The sequence below is a fragment of the Miscanthus floridulus genome, chromosome 2 (genome assembly GCF_019320115.1).
Source record: "Miscanthus floridulus cultivar M001 chromosome 2, ASM1932011v1, whole genome shotgun sequence".
Classification (NCBI taxonomy): Eukaryota; Viridiplantae; Streptophyta; class Magnoliopsida; order Poales; family Poaceae; genus Miscanthus; species Miscanthus floridulus.
The window spans coordinates 70,533,546-70,556,328 of record NC_089581.1 but is presented as its reverse complement, the minus strand read 5'-3'; the positions used below and the strand labels follow the sequence as shown (position 1 = coordinate 70,556,328).

The 22,783-nt window shown below is 43.4% G+C and overlaps 1 protein-coding gene across 8 annotated transcripts; it reads right to left on the bottom strand.

The window, feature by feature from the left end:
• Positions 1–789: 789 nt before the first annotated feature.
• Positions 790–15,977, bottom strand: LOC136525879 (glutathione reductase, chloroplastic-like). Of its 8 annotated transcripts, none has more exons than XM_066518736.1 (12): positions 15,308–15,977; positions 14,340–14,565; positions 13,953–14,233; positions 13,673–13,849; positions 13,522–13,575; positions 13,254–13,402; positions 13,055–13,118; positions 12,910–12,966; positions 3,158–3,229; positions 1,653–1,790; positions 1,498–1,555; positions 790–1,196 (listed from the first exon to the last, which is right to left on the bottom strand). In XM_066518736.1, the coding sequence occupies exons 3-11, from the start codon at positions 14,205–14,207 to the stop codon at positions 1,520–1,522; spliced, it is 1,002 nt and encodes a 333-aa protein (XP_066374833.1). In that variant the 5' UTR covers positions 14,208–14,233; positions 14,340–14,565; positions 15,308–15,977; the 3' UTR covers positions 790–1,196; positions 1,498–1,519. The 8 variants fall into 8 exon arrangements, 4 of the variants coding, with proteins under 4 accessions (XP_066374833.1, XP_066374828.1, XP_066374823.1 ...); XM_066518731.1 differs by having other exon boundaries at positions 795–1,184; positions 14,335–14,565; XM_066518726.1 differs by having other exon boundaries at positions 797–1,184; positions 14,340–14,581.
• Positions 15,978–22,783: the final 6,806 nt, after the last annotated feature.

Here is a 22,783-nt window from a genome sequence, read left to right as displayed (position 1 = left end):
ACACTTGCAAAAAAAACACATAAAAACACTTAAAAAGCCATTGCCAAATATATGCAACATCCATGATAAAACACTTACAAGAAATGTGTGAAACATATACAACATCTAAATAAACACACTTGCAACATACGTCTGAAAAACAGATAAAACATTTACAACAGACGCTTGCAACATACATGTACAACCATTGCAACATGTGCAACATCGTGATCTACTTTTAAAACATCCATATGAACCACTTGCAACATACCTCTAAAATATACGCCTGCAACATGCGCTTTCAGTGCAACATCTCCTTGCCGCTTGGGAGAATGGATGCTCGTCAGCATGTGGAGTTCACCGGTGGCGCAGAGCTTGCCGTTCCGGTGGAGAAGGCCGTGACAGATCTGGTCGAGAAGGCTGTGGCAGGCCGCTCCGGTGGAGAAGGCAGGCGGGAGGCGCGGTGGAGAGGAAGGCGGGCGGGAGCGCGTGATGGAGAGAGGGAGGCCTAGTGGAGAGAAGGCGGGCGGGAGACGCCGCGGAGCGCAGTCGTAGGCTCGAGGCTGTGGTGAAACAACCACTCCAATAATGATTTTGCAACCCTTAACTCTAAAATCATTCACTTTATTTATAGGCTTCAACCATCACAATCATTCATTTTTCAACCTTTTGTTGGTCTCCTGAGTGGCCCAAGTATGGTATTTGATATATGCTGACACGTTATTATCTGAAAACATATACAGAAAGAGTTTGTTTCGAGAAAAACATATACACAAGGGAAGGCACCATGACAACATTTACAGCAAAAAAAAAAAAACTCAGATAATAGTTACTTCAGCGTGTCTGGGAGGAAGAAAAAAAAAGGGTTGATGCATATGCATGCATATAAGCCAGTAAAGTGGATATACCCCAACAGAAGAAAACCATCTAAATATACTCTATGCGGTTATACCAAGATCTCCACTTCTTCAGTATCTATTTCAACAAAGCGCTGCAAAAGTAATACAGTTTCTACACTAGGTGTTCAACAACGTGTTGCGAAAGTAATGCAATTTGAGATAGTTGTTCATTGCTACAATACATCTTTATTCTTCAGCAGCTGCAATCGTGGATTCTTCACCAAATGCTACTCTACTATACAGTTACCCGCCTCTTGTTCCGAAAGTTAGATACTGACCAGGTTTGGATGTGCTGCCTCTGAATGCCTGCAAGCAAAACTACATCAGAGTCAAACAAATGGAGGAATAAAAACAATCGCATTCATTCATTTGCGAGTTGTCAAAAACATATTACAAAAGCTCATTTATGTTACTTTGTAGAAAAACCCCATTGCATTGTAAAGTTTCAATGCGACAGATAGCTCTTGTCAACAAAACTACAAGAGCACAGTTTTGGGATGATGTTGGTGAGGTACAGGATAATAACAAAGAGCAATTTATTACTCTCCAGTATATTTTAGAAAGAAGTCGATCATGCCACATGATTCTAAATTCGTATATTCGTGTTTCAAATGCTTACCTCACTGTAAAATGAGAGAGAGCTACTTCTGACTTGCAGCCTCGTCTTTAGTCTTTGCCTGAAGTTGTAAGATGAATAGGTAAGTAGACAAAGAACATACTAGTTGAGCAGAGTTAAACAATGTATTTCTACAATGTAATATGGAATTAACATACCTCAGCAGTAGTATCTCTTCGGACCTTCCTAGTTGGGTTTCTCATTGTGACAAATTCCTCAGCAGTTGTTGGGTGAACACCAATAGTGGAATCAAAATTTTGCTTCGTCAACCCAGCCTTAACAGCAATTGCAATACCCTGTATATTAATGTACATCCATAATAAATTAACTAAAGAATGGATATGAAGATATAAATCACTAGAAAATCAACACCACGCACAAACCTGAATAATCTCAGGTGCATCTTCACCACACATGGTGTCGCACCCAGTTTTAAGAATAAAACTAGGTACATCCCATATGTGTGCCCAGGATTTCAATTCATACATATAGTTACATATGAAGGGATAATATCAAAGACAATGCATTTATTACATAGCGCATAAATATTTGTTACCAATGACATAGTCCTACTTTACAATATATATTTTAACTCTACTCTTCTGGCGAAGCCTCCAACACCACAGGAATCGTCAACTGGTTGATCACAAGCCTAACACCTCATGAAAAACTCCACTGAAGAACCTCCATCTGATACCCATCCGGGATTTTGCCAAAGTACTGAAATAAAGCAAGCATAAGCTACTACCGCTTAGCAAGCATAACATGAGGGGATGCAGGCTCAGAAGGCTTGACACGGCTGAACTGCAGTAAGCACTTTTAGTTGGTCACATTTTATTATTAATCATAAGTTGCTAAGTTATGCTTAGGCTCCCAAATATGAATAGTTAGAGATATCGTTAATTTTAATCATAACCCAAACCATCCGAGTAACGAACTATTCAGTAAGGATCCAGGCCGCTCGTATCCGTGAGCACGGCTGATATACCAGTTTTACACTTTGTAGAGGTTGTACACTTTCACCATGAGTTGTGTTACCCATATGCCCGGGTTAATTACTCCGAAAACACTTCCAAGGTGAGCAGGCAGGGTACACCTACAAAGCTTTTCCCCAGTCGTTCTAATAAGGAGCCGCCGCTAAGGATTCCATCTCCCAAGTGTTATGGAGTCATCTCCAAAAATGACACCAATACTCGTAGCATAGTACACACCCTGGGGATGAGGCACATACCCAGCCTGGTATGCCCCTCTTGCCATTTCGGTAAACTACTACAAACTAGAAAGAGCAAGGTACTGGACTAAGACCAGAGTTATGTGGTCCTCATGGTTGTAGTGTAAGTCTTAGGTTGCCACTTAAAGATGAGTCCTTATGGAGAGAAATTAGAGCACCCTAAGAAAAGGCCCAATGCTCTAGCCCCTTTGGTTCCATGTTACTAAAAAACATCTTTTAATACTATGATGCATATATCTTTAATTGTATTCTTTAATCAATATTAGTTGGAGCAAACTGAGCATACTACCCACATGCAAAACCCATAGGTGAATCAAGGACAGGATAATCAATATCAAGGTAAATAGACTCCAAATGGTTCATTAACATATGCATATGAATTGAAATTGCATTAAAGTGAATAGGTAACAAGGAGCCTCATATTATACTTGCCTTGAACAAAGTGCTCCTATTAATCCTGCTCGTCAAAATAGTATTCTTGATCATCCACGAATTGCTCACCGTCTATACTCAACAATCACAACAACACAAGCATCCAGAAGCAATCATGCATAGCAAACAAAAGCTATTGATTAGAACAATACACCAATAAGCATAAAATCAAGATAAAAAGTTTGTAAAACGAATCTACGTCTCGCTATGAACACACAGACACGAAGATCACAAAAATCGGAGCTAAAACGAAGAAGTTATGAATTAAACAAGATTTCCCTTAGTAAAATAATAGATTAAATCTAACCTCGAATTTTAAAAGTTGAAAACATACGTAACAGTAGTATGAACATATAGATTATGGAATTACGAACCTAAGCAAGTTGAACGGGTCAAATCGGAGTTAAAACGAAGATTTTATGGCCTACAGAAGGTAGTGACAATTTTGTAAATACATGAAACTTGATTTTCGAATTTAAAATAATTAAAATATGATTTTAAACCGAAACAGGGACGACGGGCATGAAAACGAAGAAATACAGGGGCTCTTTAGAATAAATGCTGGGACGGCGGGTTGGGATCCAAATAATTATAAGGGCCTTTTTGTAAAACGACAGGCGAAGGGGTATCTTAAGATATGAACCGTTGGATTGGAATCGGACGGCGCAGATCAGTTTAGAGGGGGATGAAAGATGCCGGTGTGGTCGGCGGCGAGCCCCGACGGCGGCGCCATGGCCGGAGACAGGCGACGCTCATAGAATACGGTCTACGGACCATGAAACAGCAAACCAAGAGCACCGGGAGAGAGGAGATGACGGTGAGCTCGGTCAGGTAGCTCACCTCAGTGTGAAGCGAACGAGAGCAGTGTGATGCTCGGCGAGGCAGGCAGAGATGGCGGCAGTGCTAGGGTTAGCGTGGCTTGGTGCAATGCGAGGGCAGCTGCGGCTCCGAAGCTTGGGACGGGAGTGGCACGATGCGGGCATCCGTTTTTTATAGCCAGGAGCGGCTTGGGCGCGAGGCAAGGAGGGAGGCGTGGGTGGTGCGGACTCCCGGTGGCGCGGCGGAGTCCGGGGCGGACACGCGTGAGGAAGAAGGCCCTAACAGGGCGGTCCCGATTGTCAGTGAGAGAAGGAGGAGAGGCGCGGCGCGCTGCTGGGCCGCTGCGGAGAAGCGGAGGAACAGGGCCTGCGGGGCGGGCTGAAGCGGAAGAGAGGGCAGGCCGCATGGGAGATGAGACAACAGGCCGAGTAGAGGGGAGAGGGAAAATCCTTTCTCTTTTTCTTTTCTAGTTTTACAAACCAATTTTGAAATACAAATTCAAATCAATTTGAAGTTTGATTTCAAACCACACAATTCAAAAATAATATGCAGAGCATGAATGCATAGATATGTATGTAGACCTATATTTGATTTTAATTTCAATAAAGTTATTATTTTTCTAAATTTTAATGCTCACAAAATGCATAATTAAATTATTTTCTCCTATTTTAAAACCATGCAAATTTTAGAGTGTTACAATTCTACCCCCTTAAAATGTCAAGATTCGGACAATGCTTACTCAAAAAGCTGTGGGTATGTTTTTCTCAAATCCTCTTCTCTTTTCCAAGTAGCCTCATCTTCTGTATACCGATTCCACTGAACCTTATACATCTTTATAACCCGGCTCCTTGTAACTATTTCTGTCGTCTCCAAAATCTTTACCAAAAATTCCTCATTTGTAAGATCTTCCTTAACTGTAAGCTCTTCCAACGGTATCTGCTCCTCTGCTATACACAAACATTTCTTTAATTGAGACACATGGAACACATCGTGTACACCTGACAAACTCTCAGGCAATTCCAACTGATAAGCTACTTCTTCACGTCTCTCTAAAATCTTGAAAGGCCCAATATACCTTGGTGCTAACTTTTCTTTCATGTTAAACCTTCTCACACTCATAGGTGATACTTTTAGATAAACATAATCCCCTATTTCAAAAATCAATTCTCTTCTCCGAGTGTTAGCATAACTCTTCTGTCGAGATTGTGCCACTCTCAAGTTATCCCTAATTATCCTTACTTGCTCTTCTGCGTCTTTTAAAACATCCGGTCCGAACACTTGAGTTTCGCCCGTTTGATTCTAAAACATCGGGGTTCTACACTTTCTACCATATAGTGCCTCGAATGGTGCCATCTTGAGACTCTTCTGGTAACTATTGTTATAGGAGAACTTAGAGTAACACAAACTCTTATCCCAACTCATGCCATACTGCAAAGCACAAGCTCTCAACATATCCTCTAAGATCTTATTGGTTCTCTCTGTTTGTCCATCAGTTTGTGGATGATAAGCCGAGCTGAAGTTTAACTTGGTGTCCATAGACTCATGTAATTTCTTCCAAAAGTGTGATGTAAACTGAGTACCTCTATCTGACACAATCTTCTTAGAAACTCCATGCAAACATACTATCCGTTGTATGTATAGTTCTGCCAACTTTGCACTTATATACGTAGTCTTGACCGGTATGAAATGAGCAACCGTAGTCAACCGATCTACTATTACCCAAATTGAGTCATAACCACTTTGAGTGCATGGTAATCCAACAATGAAATCCATACCAACTTCTTCCCACTTTCGCTCAGGTATCTTCATAGGTTGGAGTAAACCTGCTGGCCTTTGATGTTCTGCCTTGACTCGTTGACATGTGTCACATATTGCTACATACTCGACCACATCTCTTTTCAAACCATACCACCAGTACTTCTCCTTTAGATCTAGGTACATCTTAGTACTACCTGGATGGATGGAATATGCTGAGTCATGAGCTTCTCTTAGAATCATCTCTCGAATGGACTTTGTCTCTGGCACATATATTCTCTTTCTGAACCACATTGTTCCCTGATCATCCAATCAAAAACCGGTTCTTTGTCAATTGTGATAAGTTCTGCTATCTCCTTGATTTTCTCATCTTCCAACTAACCCTTGCGGATCTCTTGTTCAAATGTAGGTTCCACTTCCAATTCCATCGCATTAGCAACTATTCCCAAATTAAGATGCTCGAATTCAGCACATAACTCCTTAGGTAACTATGTCACTAGAGCTGCATTAACATAGCTCCTTCGGCTCAGAGCATCAGCTACAACATTTGCCTTGCTAGGGTGATAGTGTACCTCTAGATCATAGTCCTTGATTAGCTCTAACCAACGTCATTGCCTCAGGTTCAGCTCTAACTGAGTGAAGATATACTTAAACTCTTGTGGTCTATATAGATCTCACACTTATGCCCAACAAGATAATGTCTCCAAATCTTCAATGCATGAACCACAGCTGCTAACTCTAAATCATGGGTGGGATAATTTAGTTCATGCTTCCTTAGTTGTCTAGACGCATAAGCCACTACTCGTCCTTCTTGCATAAGAACACAACCCAAACCAAGTCGAGATGCATCACAGTAGATGGAGAAACTCTTGTTTAGATCTAGTAGTACCAGCACCGGAGCTATAGTCAACATTTTCTTCAACTCTTCAAAACTAGCTTGGCATTGCTTAGTCCATACAAACTTAACATTCTTCTCAAGTAGCGATGTCATAGGCTTGGCAATCTTAGAAAAACCTTCAATGAACCTCCGATAATATCCAGTCATTCCTAGAAAACTCCAGACTTCACTTACATCCTAAGGCAGATTCCAACTCAACACATCACTAACCTTTTTAGAATCCACAGCTACTCCACCATTAGAGATAACATGCCCAATGAAAGAGACTTCCTTCAGCCAGAACTCACACTTACTTAGTTTAGCATATAGTTGATGTTCTCTAAGTTTCTACAGAACTAATCTCAAATGCTCTTCATGTTCTGCCTCTGTTTTGGAGAAGACCAGAATATCATCAATGAAGACCACAACAAACCTATCGAGATACTCTATAAACACCTTATTCATCATATACATGAAGTATGCATGGGCATTAGTCAATCTAAAAGACATAACTGTGTACTCATATAATCCATACCGAGTAGTAAAGGCAGTCTTGGGAATGTCCGATGAATGAATCCTCAACTGATGATAACCAGAGCAAAGATCAATCTTGAAGAACACACAAGGCACCTCGTAATTGATCAAACATATCATCAATTCTAGGCAAATGATACTTGTTCTTGATGGTTACCTCATTAAGAGAGCGATAATCAACACACATCCTCTATGTACCATCTTTCTTATCAACAAATATAACTAGGGCTCCCCATGGTGAAGAACTAGTACGTATGAAACCTTTATTCTGTAGCTCCTTTAACTGTTTCTTAAGTTCTTCTAGCTCATTGACTCCCATCCGATATGGTCTCTTGGCTATAGGTGCAATTCCAGGCAAAAGCTCAATAATAAACTCAATATCATGATCTGGCGGCATACCCGGTAAATCATCAGGAAAAACATCTAGAAACTCATTAACAACCTTGGTCTTATCTATGGTTGCACCATTCATCTGATTAACACTGCACACCTATCTTGTCATTGTAGTTGCCTTGCATATAACTTCTTCTCCTGACTTGGATGTCAAGTGTACTGTACCATTCTCACATTGGATAATAGCCTTTCGTGGATTTAGCCAATCCATTCCAAGAATTACATCTATGCTTGAAGACTTTAGCACAATCGGATTTACCAAAAACTCTACCCCCTTATTTCAACTCTTACATTGGGACACATTAGAGTAGTTTGCATATCCCCACAAGGTGAGTCAACTAACATCTGTTTCTTCATAGGACACTTTGGTATATTGTGCTCCTTAACAAATTGATGTGCAATGAAGGAATATGAAGCTCCAGAATCAAATAAAACTGATGCAGGGCTAGAGTTGATTAGACGCATGCCAAACACAACATCTCGGGCTTCTTGTGCAGATTCTATTGTCAAATAATTGACTCTGCCTTGCACATGGTTCCGCTGTTTGTGGTTTACATTCTGGGGCTGCTGCTTGTTCGGTTTCTTCGGGCACTGACTTGCATAGTGACTGGGTTCACCACAAGCGGTAGCACTTCTTGCCTGAAGGGAGTGTTGGGCACACTATCCTTCATTGGAGAGTTGATGAGAGGTTCCTAGGGTGGACTCTGGTTTACATACTGCTGCTCTTGCTGGTATTGAGGGAGTTGTTGAGGAGGATCAAAATCCCACTGACTAGTTGGTTCCTGGTACCTCTGCTGAAATTCTTGTTGGGGAGTGTAGTGACGGCATGTGTTGCTACCTACAAATTGGCTTTGAATTCTTCTTTTCTTCTCTTCCATTTCCTGATGCTTGTTCTCAATCAAAATGGCCCTATTCACCAAAGTTTGGAAGTCAGGATACACAACAGTCATCAACTGCAATTGAAGTCCATTATTCAATCCTTACAAGAAGCATTTTTGTTTCTTGGCATCATTAGCCACCTCTCTTGGAGCATAACGTGACAACTGAGTGAATTTGTTACGATACTCACACACTGTCATGGAGCCTTGTTTCAAGTTGAGGAACTCCTCGTCCTTGATCTCCACCAAACCTTCTAGAACATGATAAGATCTAAAAGCAGTCTTGAAATCTTCCAATAAATCTGATTTACATATTTCTCAATCTGAAATAGTTCCCACTAGTCTGAAGCTACTCCTTGAAGTTGACCGAAGGCATAAAGCACTTTCTGATGGTCATTACACTGAGCTACTCCACAGCTCTAAGCTAGTCATCAGCTTCTAGTGGGTCGCTTGCATGAGAATGTCGGCGGATGTCCCTTCATAAATTCACCACGCTTGTCTCTTGGTGGTGCTTGATGTGGGTTGATGCATACATTCTGAACAAAGGTCTATAACAATTGAGTCTGTATCATCATAGATTGCTCTATAGTTGGAGGATTTGGTGGCGATGGATTAACATTGGGGGCATTCCTTCTGGCATCACAAGAAGCACTTCTCCTGGTAGAAACCATCTGTTTGCAACATTTAGCACAATTATTGGTTGTAATCCATGATCCAGAAGTAGTTCACATGATAAAACAATCGATCTGAAATTTTCTAGACGAGAACTACTAGTAGCAGTTCAGAAAGATAGCCATATCTCAAGTTCCAGAAATCATATGAAGGTGTTCCTTATTTGGCTAGAAAGCTTATGAAATTCTCTACAACTTTCGTATAAACCACCTTGCTAGATTCTGAGGTTAAGTTAGTTGAAAACAGAACATAACCGAAACTGTTTAGACTCCCAGACAGTGCAGAAACTTCACTTGTAGAGGTCATAACTCCCAAACCATAATAGATATGAAGGTGATTCCTAGTGGCATATGAAAGATACATAAGTCTTCTTTCATCCATAAAACTCTCATGACTTTTGGGCATCTACCTTTGGAGATATAACCCGATGAACACTGACTGCTCAGAAAACAGCACGCGCAGAGACGAGAAAAATCAACCCAACTATCTAATCATTGGTCCTTATGCCTTATCATGTAAACTAAATGAAATTATGAGCATAACCCACAAAATCATTACAATCATTACAAAGATCCAAATCAAGCATGAACATCAAGACAACCATTCAAACATTAAAGGTTCACAATTCAAGCAATAGGACTCAATGACTCTACTCATGTTACTAGCGTTCTTGTTGTATCAAGGGTTCAAACTCTAAGGCTCCATCTTGATGTTGCGCAAGATTGTGGTAAGTGATAGCTCTAAAAGAAACTCAAAGCAAGGATGGAGATAGGGACAAGAATTTGTAGCAACAAGGAGGAGATGAACAGCAAAAACAAGAATATAGCATAGAAGAAAATAGCAAGGTTTATAGATCAAGGATTTCATGGCAAATTCTGAACCTTAAAATGACCATTTTCTAGCTAGGCTTGCGTCCTACAGTCAACATTGCTCTGATACCACTTTGTCGCACCCAGTTTTAAGAACTAAATTAGGTACATCCCATATGTGTGCCTAGGATTTCAATTCACATATAGTTATAAATGAAGGGGTAACATCAAAGACAATGCCTTAATTACATAGCGCATAAATTTTTGTTACAAATGATATAGTCTTACTTTACAATATATACTTTAACTCTACTCTTCTGGCGAAACCTCCAACACCACAGGAATCGTCAACTGGTTGATCACAAGCCTAACACCTCTTGAAAAACTCCACTGAAGAACCTCCATCTGGTACCCATCCAGGATTTTGCCAAAGTATCGAAATAAAGCAAGAGTAAGCTACTACCGCTTAGCAAGCATAACATGAGGAGATGTAGACTCAAAAGGCTTGACACGGCTGAACTGCGGTAAGCACTTTTAGTTGGACATATTTTATTATTAATCATAAGTTGCTAAGTCATGCTTAGGCTCTCAAATATGAATAGTTAGAGATATCGTCAATTTTAATCATAACCCAAACCATCCGAGTAACCAACTATTCAGTAAGGATCCAGGTCGCTTCGTGTCCATGAGCACGACTTGATATACTAGTTTTACACTCTGCAGAGGTTGTACACTTTCACCATGAGTCGTGTTACCCATATGCCCGAGTTAATTACTCCCAAAATACTTCCAAGGTGAGCAGGGTACACTACGAAGCTTTTCCCCAGTCGTTCTAATTAGGAGCCGCCGCTAAGGATTCCATCTCCCAAGTGTTATGGAGTCATCTCCAAAAATGGCACTAATACTCGCAGCATAGTACACACCCTGGGGATGAGGCCCATACCCAGCCTGGTATGCCCCTCTTGCCCTTTCGGTAAACTGCTACAAACTAGAAAGAGTAAGGTACTAGACTAAGACCAGAGCCATGCTGGTCCTCATGGTTGTACTGTAAGTCCTAGGTTGCCACTTAAAGATGAGTCCTTATGGAGAGAAACTAGAGCACCCTAAGAAAGGCCCAATGCTCTAGCCCCCTTGGTTCCATGTTGCTAAAAAGCATCTTTTAATACTATGTTGCATATATCTTTAATTGTATTTTTTAATCAATATTAGTTAGAGCAAACTGATTATACTACCCACATGCAAAACACATAGGTAAATCAAGGACAGGATAATCAATATCAAGGTAAATAGACTCCAAGCTAGTTCATTAACATATACATATGAATTGAGATTGCATTAAAATAAATAGGTAACAAGGAGCCTCATATTATACTTGCCTTGAACAAAGTGCTCCTGCTGATCCTTGCTTCGTCAAAGTAGTACCCTTGATCACTCACGAATTGCTCACCGTCTATACTCAACAATCACAGCAACACACAAGCATCCAAAAGCAATCATGCATAGCAAACAAAATGCATAGCAAACAAAAGCTATTGATTAGAACAGTACAGCAATAAGCATAAAATCAAGATGAAAAGATTTGTAAAACGAATCTACGTCTCGCTATGAACACACAGACGCAAAGATCACAAAAATCGAAGTTAAAACGAAGAAGTTATGAATTAAACAAGATTTCCCTTAGTAAAATAACAGACTAAATCTAACCTCGAATTTTAAAAGTTCAAAACATACTTAACAGTAGTATGAACATGTAGATTATAGAATTACGAACATAAGCAAGTTGAACGGATCAAATTGGAGTTAAAACGAATATTTTATGGCCTACAGAAGGTAGTTGCAATTTTGTAAATAGATGAAACTTGATTTTTGAATTTAAAATAATTAAAATCTGGTTTTAAACCGAAATAGGGACTGCGGGCATAAAAACGAAGGAATACTGGGGCTCTTTAGAATAAATGCAGGGACGGCGGGTTGGGATCCAAATAATTATAAGGAGCCTTTTTGCAAAACGACAGGCGAAGCGGTATCTTAAGATCTGGACCGTTGGATCGGAATCGGACGACGCAGATCAGATCAGATCAGAGGGGGATGAAAGACGCCAGCGTGGTCGGCGGCGAGCCCCGACAGGCGGCGCCATGGCCGGAGACAAGCGACGTTCATAGAATACAGTCTACGGACCATGAAACAGCAAAACAAGGGCACCGGGAGAGAGAGGAGATGACAGTGAGCTCTACCAGGTAGCTTACCTCGACGTGAAGCGAATGAGAGAAGCGTGGTGCTCGGCGAGGCATGCGGAGATGGCGGCGGTGCTAGGGTTAGTGTGGGTCGACGCAATGCGAGGGCAGCTTGCGGCTCCGAAGCTTGGGACTGGGAGCGGCACGATGCGGGCATCCGTTTTTTATAGCCAGGAGCGGCTTGGGGCGCAAGGCAAGGAGGGAGGCGTGGGTGGCGTAGACTCCCAGCAGCGCGGCGGAGTCTGGGCGCGGACACGCGCGAGGAAGAAGGCCCTAATAGGGCGGTCCTGGCTGTCAGCATGAGAGAAGGGGAAGGAGGGGCGTGGTGCGCTGCAGGGCCGCTGCGGAGATGCGGAGGAACTGGGCCTGCGGGGCGGGCCAAAGCGGAAGAGAAGGCAGGCCGCGTGGGAGCTGGGCCAACAGGCCGAATAGAGGGGAGGGGAAAAATCCTTTCTCTTTTTCTTTTCTAATTTTACAAACCAATTTTGAAATACAAATTCAAATCAATTTGAAGTTTGATTTCAAACCACAATTCAAAAATAATATGCAGCAGCATGAATGCATAGACATGTATGTAGACCTATATTTGATTTTAATTTCAACAAAGTTATTATTTTTCTAAATTTCAATGCTCACAAAATGCATGATTAAATCATTTTCTCCTATTTTAAAACCATGCAAATTTTAGGGTGTTACACATGTGCACTCCAAGGGCTTTATTTGTTTTGGCACACACAATAACCTTCATAAACACACGATCAGGTAGACCAGAAAGAGTTACCCTGAGAGGTTTGAAATTTGATATGTAGATGTCAATATCACCATATGTTTCAGTAGCCTGCAAGCGTAATGTTTTACTCAATTAATCATAGACTGACAAAAAGAAGTTATGAATTTCAAATGAATATAATTGTGAATTATATTACCTCATCTTCAGTAAGGCCAACATGCCCAATTGGCGGTTGAGAAAACACAGCAGATGGCACGGAACTATCAAAAAGCACAAAGTACAAATTTATTTCAAAATTTATAGCCATAAGTAGTTTACATGACTGACATTCAGTAAAAGGTTGGGGCATATGGGTTTTCATGAACTAACATGAAGTACATCATATACAAACGTGCCTGTAATCTGCTCTGGTAGGTTCATTGCCAAAAATGGTCCTTGCTATTGCCCCAGCTTCCATTAATGCAACTGGCGTCAGGTTCAATCTATTGGTGACATCCCCTACAGCCCAGATTGAGTCAACTGAAGTCCGAGAATACTCATCAACCTAGAATGACAGATTTATTCCATGAGTTCCCAATGCCATTTAATGATGATCAACAGTCAGGAAAGTTTTTAAGTCCAAGTAAATGCACAAAATTTGATCTCATTATATTACATACGTACCACAATAGCACCATGCTCATCCATTTTGACCCCGACATCCTCCAGACCCAAATTCTAAAAACATACGCTTTGTATCAAGATGCATGCAAAGAGAATACTACATATATGTCATAAAACATAAGCAGAAATGACGTGGTAAAATGATATTAACCTTTGTGTTTGGCTTTCGATCTGTTGCAAACATGACATGTGAGAACCCACTGACAGTTTCTTTGTTTGTCTTCAGAGACAGCAAACCATCATCTGACTTAGTTACTGCTTCAGGGCTTTGTTCTATATGAAATTTGACACCCCTCAAAGACATCTGTTCTGCAACAAAATCCCTGACCTAAACAAAGCAGTTAGGATATAACTCAAGGCATAGATCTTCAACTCAGATTAGCACCTTCAATTTTGATATCCAAGTATTTTATTTTATGATACTTTCTCACCTCCTCATCAAAGCCTCTCAGCACTTTCTTTTGGCGGATGAAAACATGAACATCACTCTTCAAGCCATTGAAAACACCAGCGAATTCCAAAGCAATATATCCACCTCCCACTATTGCAATCTTCTCAGGTCTGGAAGGCAAATCCAATGCTGCATCAGAATCAATGACATGCTCTATCCCTGGGATGTTTGGTTTGGACGGCCGACCGCCAACAGCTACAAGTATGTTTTTGGCAGTGTAAAGCTTGCCATCCATGCTGACAGTATATGTGGGTCAACAATCTGCATAATTTAAACAGATTATGTATCAATTGCTATCATTATTGCATGAATCCCTCAACAGGAAGTTATTCGTAGAAAGTTAATCTCCATTAAAACATTACCCAACCTTTCCGCGGCCTTCAATTACAGTAACCCCTGAATTCTTCAGTGTATTTGTCTGAATTCCCACAAGGCGCTGCAACTCCAAATTTTTGTTGGTTATCAGAGTTCTCCAATCATGCTTTGGATCAGTTTCATACACCCACCCAAAGCCACGGCTCTCTTCAAACTAATGAGAGTATTTGGATGCATACACCAACAGTTTCTTCGGAACACAGCCACGAAGCACACATCTGAAATACAAATAAACTAACATCGATCTTATATGAAAAGTTTTGACACCAAAATGAGTTAAGAAGAGTTCAAGGAAAGACCGATCAATTAAACATAGTTATTATGAACATTATTTGTATTGTAGCACGAGGAGCCTGTCTTCAAGTTGGAGGGAGATGAAACAGCATAACCAGTTAAAAAGAAAATCAATCAATAGGATGCTAATAGCAGTAAAATGTCATGCTAACTCAGTACATCATGGCAGTAATCAACAGTCCATAGTAGTTTGCAAAATGTATGCTCTTTGTCACTTCTGCACCTGCTCACTGCAACCTGCCATTGTCGATTGATGTATGGCAAATTTTGTCTCCAGCTGAGCTCGTACACATTCTACAGTTTTCTCTTTTTTTTTTCCTTCATAGCATATAGCTATGGTATCTCTGAATGCAACGATACTATGATGTTAATGGCTTCCGAAAACATGTGCTCTAAGTGGTGAATGTACTGATCAGTTTTGACATTCATATAGTGGTCACCTGATCGTCGATCGGGATGCGCATAAAAATAGATGGGAAGAGATTGTGCTTAAAGGTCATGCCATCGTCTCCACTCATACTAAATTAACGATCGCAAAGCAACTGATCATTCATGGAGCTAAGTGTATTGAGCACAAACGCATAAGGCGAACCAAACATTCGCCGTCAAAACAAATGAATTGTATTGAACTACTGATTACAGGGTGGGATAGGGGCGTCTGCTTACGTGCCACCGACGCCGCCGAGGGCGTCGGACGCGACGGTGGTGAAGAGCATCTCGCAGACGGCGGCGCGGGCGCCGTAGAGGGCGGACGCAACGCGCGACGCCCGCATGCCCCCGCTCCCCGCGTCCGATGGTGAAGAGGTCGTAGTCGTACTCCCTCTCTGCCGCGCGCGGTGCGGCGCCATTGTTCCCTCCAGCGGTCGCGGAGGCGGAGGCGGAAAGCGCGCGTCGGAGGTGGGCGCCCTGGGACGCGGCGGAGGCGGCGAGGGGGAGGGGGTGGAGGCCGCGGCCGCGGCGGGAGGAGGCGTGGAGGAGGAGGAGCGGTTGGCGCGAGGACACGGCGCGGGCTAGATTCCGGACCGCCACCTTGGCGGAGGCGGATGGGAGCGTCGCTGCCGCCATCGGTCTTCCCCTCGCGGTGGCTGCCTCGACTCCAACCTTGCCGCGTCCTCGGTCGTCTCCACCCCGGCTGTGGCCTCGCTTCCTCGGCCGCCTCCAACCCTACCTTGACCCTGCGTCCATTGCTACCTTCGACGACTGCCGCGACCATGCATCCTCGACGTTGATGAGCAGGCTTCGGTGGGGGGAAGATAAGATTTGTGTCTATGGCATGGTGTGAGAAGAGATGAGTGGAGTCGGGTGAGAGGAAAGATAGGAGGGAGGCGGTGGTGCGCCGTCGGTCTTCCCCTCGCGGCGGCGTTGCAAAATTTTCTGACTAAAGCTACCGTAGCTGTTATTTCATAATTAGTGTTCAATTATAATCTAATTAGATTTAAAAAAATCGTCTCGTGAATTTCGTCTAAATTATATAATTAATTTTATTTTTTATTTATATTTAATGTTTCATATATACGTCTAAAGATTCGATTTGACGAAAAATCTTAAATAATTTTGCAAAATCAAGTGGAACGGTACCCAAACCGAAACGCCTCTTGGCCCGCCTTTTGCAGCTTGCGCTTGGAGGCGCGCCGCCTGGGGCCCAGTGGAAGGCGGCGACGCTTTACTTCAGTGAGGCGTGAGGTGGCATCCAGCCGCTGGCGTAATTGTCTTAGGATTACGCTTTCTTCTGTTGAGACACGTAGTTACGAGTTTCGACAAAACGGTGACCGTTGAGGCACTGAACCATGAACTTTGTGGAGGGAAAGGATGGGCCGAGCTGGGATGATCACCCTGTTCGTTTATGCTGAAATTTAATTTATACTGATATTTATGCTGAAATATTGTGAGAGAAAAATAATATTCCATGATTGAAAAGTAGCTCAAACGAACAGGGCGAATAATGTCAACTAATCTCAACACCCCATGGGTCCATGAACTCAGATGCTCCAATAATCAGAGTACCATTCCGGCCCGCATAAATTTTGTCACGGAATGTCAGAACCGTTGATGACTTGAGATAAGGGCTTAGGATCTGTTTATATAGACTAGTGCTAATGGTTAGTTGTGACTAAAAATTAGCCAACTAGCAATTCACCCTTGCCTGTTTGGATCCCAGCTAAAAGGTAGCTCTTAGATAAAAAAAAACCTCCCTCCTATCTTTCCTCTCACCCGACTCCACTCATCTCTTCTCACACCATGCCATAGACACAAATCTTATCTTCCCCCCACCGAAGCCTGCTCATCAACGTCGAGGATGCATGGTCGCGGCAGTCGTCGAAGGTAGCAATGGACGCAGGGTCAAGGTAGGGTTGGAGGCGGCCGAGGAAGCGAGGCCACAGCCGGGGTGGAGACGACCGAGGACGCGGCAAGGTTGGAGTCGAGGCAGCCAAGAACGTACACAATCGACGGCCGACATGGCCACATCAGTGATTAGCGTGGCCAGATCGACGGCCGAGGAGGCTGGATCGATGGCTGAGGCGGCTAGATTGACGACCGGCGTGGCCACGGGCATGGCGGATACCGGGCACACTTAAATAAGGGAAAATTGGCTCTGGACACTGAAAGTGACAACGCTTTGCTGCTGGACATGCAAAATGAAGCGATTTGCTGGAGGACACTATGGTTCTTGACAAATTTGCTGGTGAACACTCCGCCCAATAAAATATTAATTTCTAACTTGTGATGAGAGAAGGGCTGTAAAATGTCCTTTTTACCCCTGCCCCTAGACAAAGCAAGAATAGGCCCTGTTTGGATCCTTGGAATTGAATTCATTTTAATAATCATAATTTAGACACATAATATTTTTCTCGAAACACACAGGAGAGTTATTAAGAAGAAAATACGGGATAAGAACCCTAACACCCACATACAAACACACTCTACACATGCCAAACTAAAGATTTAGATTACATTCTCGTCTGCTAAACATAAAAAGACGACCACAAAAACCAAACAACCAGGCCACTCTAAAGCAAAGGTGCTGGTGTAGTCAAGGAAGAGAGGCTTCGTGCACCTGCTATCTCCCAAAGACGTCGTTCCTCGTTGGTAACATTAAGAGGCCTTGCAATGCTAGGAGCAGCTCCGTCAAAAACACAAGAATTGCGGTGAGTCCAAAGAACCCAAGCACCTAGTACAACTAGAGAATTGAGACATTTCTTTTGCTGTTCCGGAGCAGCATGCCATAATCTGTCCCACCAATCATCGAACACCACATTTTAGACACATACTAATTAAGCTAATATGGTTGTATATGATTATATTTGTATATTATTGTTGGTTATATGAGAGAAATACTTATGTGTTGTATTTCTACCATAGGGGAGTGATTTAAAGAGCATGTTATAATTTACAAAGTAGAAACATAGAATGATAATCTATAGAATCAATTTCCATCTCCCACCCTATAAATTTGAAATAGGCTTATATGTGAACTTTCGAAAGTGGTGGAATGTCAAATTCTAAGCCAAATAGTTTAATTTATTAAGTAAATTCATATTCCTCCAAATGAAAGAATCCAAACAGTCCCTAAACAAATTTGAGGATCATTCACAGGCATTCCAGAATTGGATTAACATTTCTGTAGACACCTAAAGGCCTGATTCAATAGTTTTTTTAGAAGTGATTCAATAGATTATTGGATATGCATGAGAAAAGAAGGCAAGAACATCCAAGACTCTTAACTAAAACATAAATTTGCCAAAAAAAAACTAAGCAATCATGATTGATCCCACAGACCACTGACACATACAAATATAGGACCACCTAAATCAATACAGGTGGCAAAAGTAGCCTTAAAGTTTGTAACCGAATTGCGATTTGGAAACCATGTCAATCAACGTGCATGCTAACAGACAAGAGTATCGGCAGTGGACAAAAACAAGGGCCCTTTGAAATGGAGGTGAAACAAAGGAAAAATATAGGATTCAGATTCCTTAGGATTGAAGTATTGTAGCAGTGTTTGGTTCATAGGAACGCTCCATAGGAAAAATAGAGGAAAAACTCCTACATGGCTGATTCTATACGAAAAACATAGGAAACTTTCCATTCAGTTCAACCTCATTTTTTACACCTACGCGTAGGACCGAGGCAAACAACTCTGTCATCCTTGCAGGTGATCCTACATAGGATGGGTCAATCTCCCAAATAAGATATGATAGGTGGGTGGATAACCTAATAAAAATTCTACAAGAACACTAGAGCAAAGTGTGAGACAACAAGATGAACATAATGCGGTCTTGCTCTAGCTCTATAAAACACTAAGCAAGCCACTTACCGAAAGCTAGTTGCTAGGTTGTATGTCACACAAACAATTAAGCTAAGTTACAACTACACCAACAAGTGAGCTAGTGAAAGAACTAGTTACACTAATTACCACTATGAGCTACTCAACTAGCTAGGCAAGCAAATACCCCTACACAAATATGCTATGAATGTAAATTGCAAGTGATAGAGATGTATACCGAACCGGGCAAGTGTCCAGTGAGAATACCAAGAGACAATTTGACATAAGATTTATCCTTGGGTTCAGTTGCTTGCCAGCAACCTACGTCCTCGTTGTGACGATACACTCATTTGGTGACTCACATGCTAATAGGCAGCACACGCGTGGAGGAGCAACCAAGGCCGTTTCGACGACCCCTCCAGTCAAAGCCATTTCGCCGACCAGTCACTACCTCTCCAGGGGGGAGCCGGGGGCCACCGAGCCGAGCATCATCGCCAGCACGACCAGGAGGTCGAACAGGACGCTCGAGTGCACCTCCGTAACCTTCAGGATGCACGACGGCGTATCGAGCAGCGTCGCTTCGGCCGCCATGAAGATGAAGTACACCGCCGCCAGGAGTACGAGCGAGAGTACGGTGATCCAGACTCAGCTCTGAAGCCGATCGCCGCCGGCAACGCTGCAGACAACGACGCCGACAACCCGGAAGGTCCCCCAGCTTTCACCAAGGCGCTCCGAACACTCCAGTGGCCCCGTGGTTTTAAAATCACCGGGATCGAGCCCTATGAGGGAAGGATGAACCCAACTCAGTGGCTGCAGGCTTACGCCACTGCTGTCCGCGCCGCCGAAGGAGACACCAACGTCATGGCGAATTATCTCCCCGTCATGCTCACGCCAGCCGCCATGAGCTGGTTTACAAGCCTTGCCTCGGATTCCATCGGATCTTGGGAAGAGCTGAAGAAAGTCTTCACTGATAATTACATGGCTACATGTACGTGGCCGGGCACCAAGCACAATCTCAACTGCATCAACCAAAAGCCATCCGAGCTCCTCCGCAGCTACATCAGACGCTTTTCCGAGATGAGGAATTCTAACCCCAACATCACGGAAGCCGAGGTCATCACCGCCTTTGTCCGGGGACTTCATCACCGCGAGCTCTGTTCTAAGTTCAACCGCAAGCCACCTACAGGCATCGGCGAGATGATCACGACGGCCAACCAGTACGCTGACGCGGAGGAAGCTGAAGTACGTTTCAATGAAGACGCGGGCACAAATTGCCCGCCTCACTGCTACGATGACCGCCCTGACAACCGGCGCCACAACGACCATCGCTATGACGAACAAAGTTTCCACTAGGACATCGGCCGTGATCGGCCAGAAGGATCCAAGCCAAGTCAGAATCGCCGCCGCTGGCCAGACCACTTTGTTGATAACGTCAATGAGCCGCGCGCCAAGCGCAACTATGACGAGTAGTACAAGAAGATCCTCGACGGCCCGTGCTTTGAACTTATTCTTCCGGGTTGTCGAGGATCTTCTTGTCGATGGTGGCAGTGCTTTGAACTTATTCTTCGCCGGGGCTCTAAGGGAGTTGGGACTCGCGATAACAGATCTAACACCTTCGGACTCCTCCTTTTGGGGTGTGGTACCTGGCAGGGCATCCAGACCACTTGGAGAAATCACTCTGCCAGTACAGTTCGGCATGGCAAGCAATTACCGCATCGAGCATGTCAACTTCTACGTCGCTGACTTTGACACTGCCTACCACGCCATACTTGGTTGGCCAGCTCTGGCCAAGTTCATGGCCGTGCCGCACTATGCATATCTGGTGATGAAGATGCCTTCGCCTGCAGGAGTCCTGTCTTTGCGGGCCAACCTCTCCGTCACCTACACCTGCGAGACAGAGAGTCTCGCTCTCGCCGAAGCCACCGACCTCTCCATCCAGATGGCTAGCGTGGTCGCCAAAGCCAAGATGGTGCCCACCGATGACATGGAGATCCTAGAGCTAGAACTTCCTCGTGCCTCCGCCAAGTCCAAGGAAGTCAAGGAGGTCAGCCTTGGCCTCGATGACCCCTCCAAGACCATGAAGATTGGGGCTCACCTTGACCCCAAATAGGAAAGCGCGCTCGTCTCCTTCCTACGTGCCAACGCCGATGTGTTTGCGTGAAAACCTGTGGACATGCCGGGGGTACCATGGGAGAAGATCGAGCACTCCTTGAATGTCTCACCGACCGCCAAACTGATCAAGCAGAAACTCCATCGATTCACGCCAGACAAGAAGGAGGCTATTAGGGTAGAAATAAAACAGCTGTTAGCGGCCGGATTTATAAAAGAAGTGTATCACCTAGATTGGTTAGCAAACCTTGTTCTCGTTCAAAAAAAAGAATAAGGAATGGAGAATGTGTGTTGATTATACTGATCTTAACAAACACTGCCCTAAAGACTCCTTTGGCTTTCCTTGGATAGACAAGGTTGTAGATTCCACGGCTGGCGGTGAACTGCTCTCCTTCCTTGACTGTTACTCCGACTATCATCAGATCTCCCTCAAGGAAGAAGACCAGATCAAAACGTCTTTCATCACATTTTTTGGGGCATATTGCTACACAACTATGTCCTTCGGACTCAAAAACACCAGGGCTACCTATCAAAGGGCCATTCAGATGTGCCTTGACCAATAGATCGGCTGCAATATCGAAGCCTACATCAACGACATGGTCGTCAAGACCAAGACCGCTGACAACCTTATCGCCGACCTCGAAGAAACTTTCACCAACCTGAATAAGTACCGATGGAAGCTGAACCCTTCAAAGTGCATCTTTGGAGTTCCATCCGGCATACTGCTGGGCTACATCATCAGTGCTCGTGGCATCGAGCCTAACCCTGACAAGGTCTCCGCCATCACCAATATGAAATGACCGACATGTGTCAAGGATATACAGAAGCTTACAGGCTGCATGGCGGCCTTAAGCCGCTTCATATCGCGCCTCGGCGAGAGAGGGCTACCTTTCTTCAAACTCCTCAAGGCTTCTGAGCGTTTTTCTTGGTCGGAAGAGGTGGACACAGCTTTTGAGCAGCTTAAATTGTTGTTAACAAGGCCTCCGATCATGACTGCGCCATGACCAGATGAAACTCTTCTGATCTACATCACCGCTACTTCTTGCGTCGTCAGCACTGCTATCGTCGTCGAATGCGAGGAAGCTGGGCACGCTTACAAGGTGCAACGTCCGGTCTACTTTATCAGCGAAGTACTTAATGAGCCAAAAACTCGTTATCCTCAGGTACAAAAGATGTTATATGCAATTCTGATTATGTCGCGTAAGCTCCGACACTACTTCGAATACTACAAGATCGCCGTGGTCACCGAGTTCCCTCTAGGGGACATTCTCCGCAACAAAGAGGCCAATGGCCGTATCATAAAGTGGGCTATTGAGCTTGGAACTTACTCCATCGAATTTAGAAGCAGACCTACCATTAAGTCATAGGCGCTCGCTGATTTCATCGCTGAGTGGACCGAGATCCAAGAACCCATTGCCGCCACTTGCCCCGAGCACTAGTTGATGTACTTTGACGGCGCCCTTAACATCAACGGTGCTGGTGCGGGCATTTTTGTAACACCTCGGTGTTAAGCATGCATTAACATTTTGCAAATCATGAGCATAATCACCATCATGCATTCATAAGCATGACATGAAATATAGAATTGAAACATGCTCCTGAAACATGTATGTTGCATTACTGTTTAAATGAACATGAGTCATGTTTGTGCTAGTAATAATGTTTAACATGATTGTTTGGGAGTACAAATGACTTAGAAATGTTTCACATGCATTTTGGAGCAAGGTTGGTATTCAAATTTTCCCAAATTTTGCTTTTAAAAATAATCT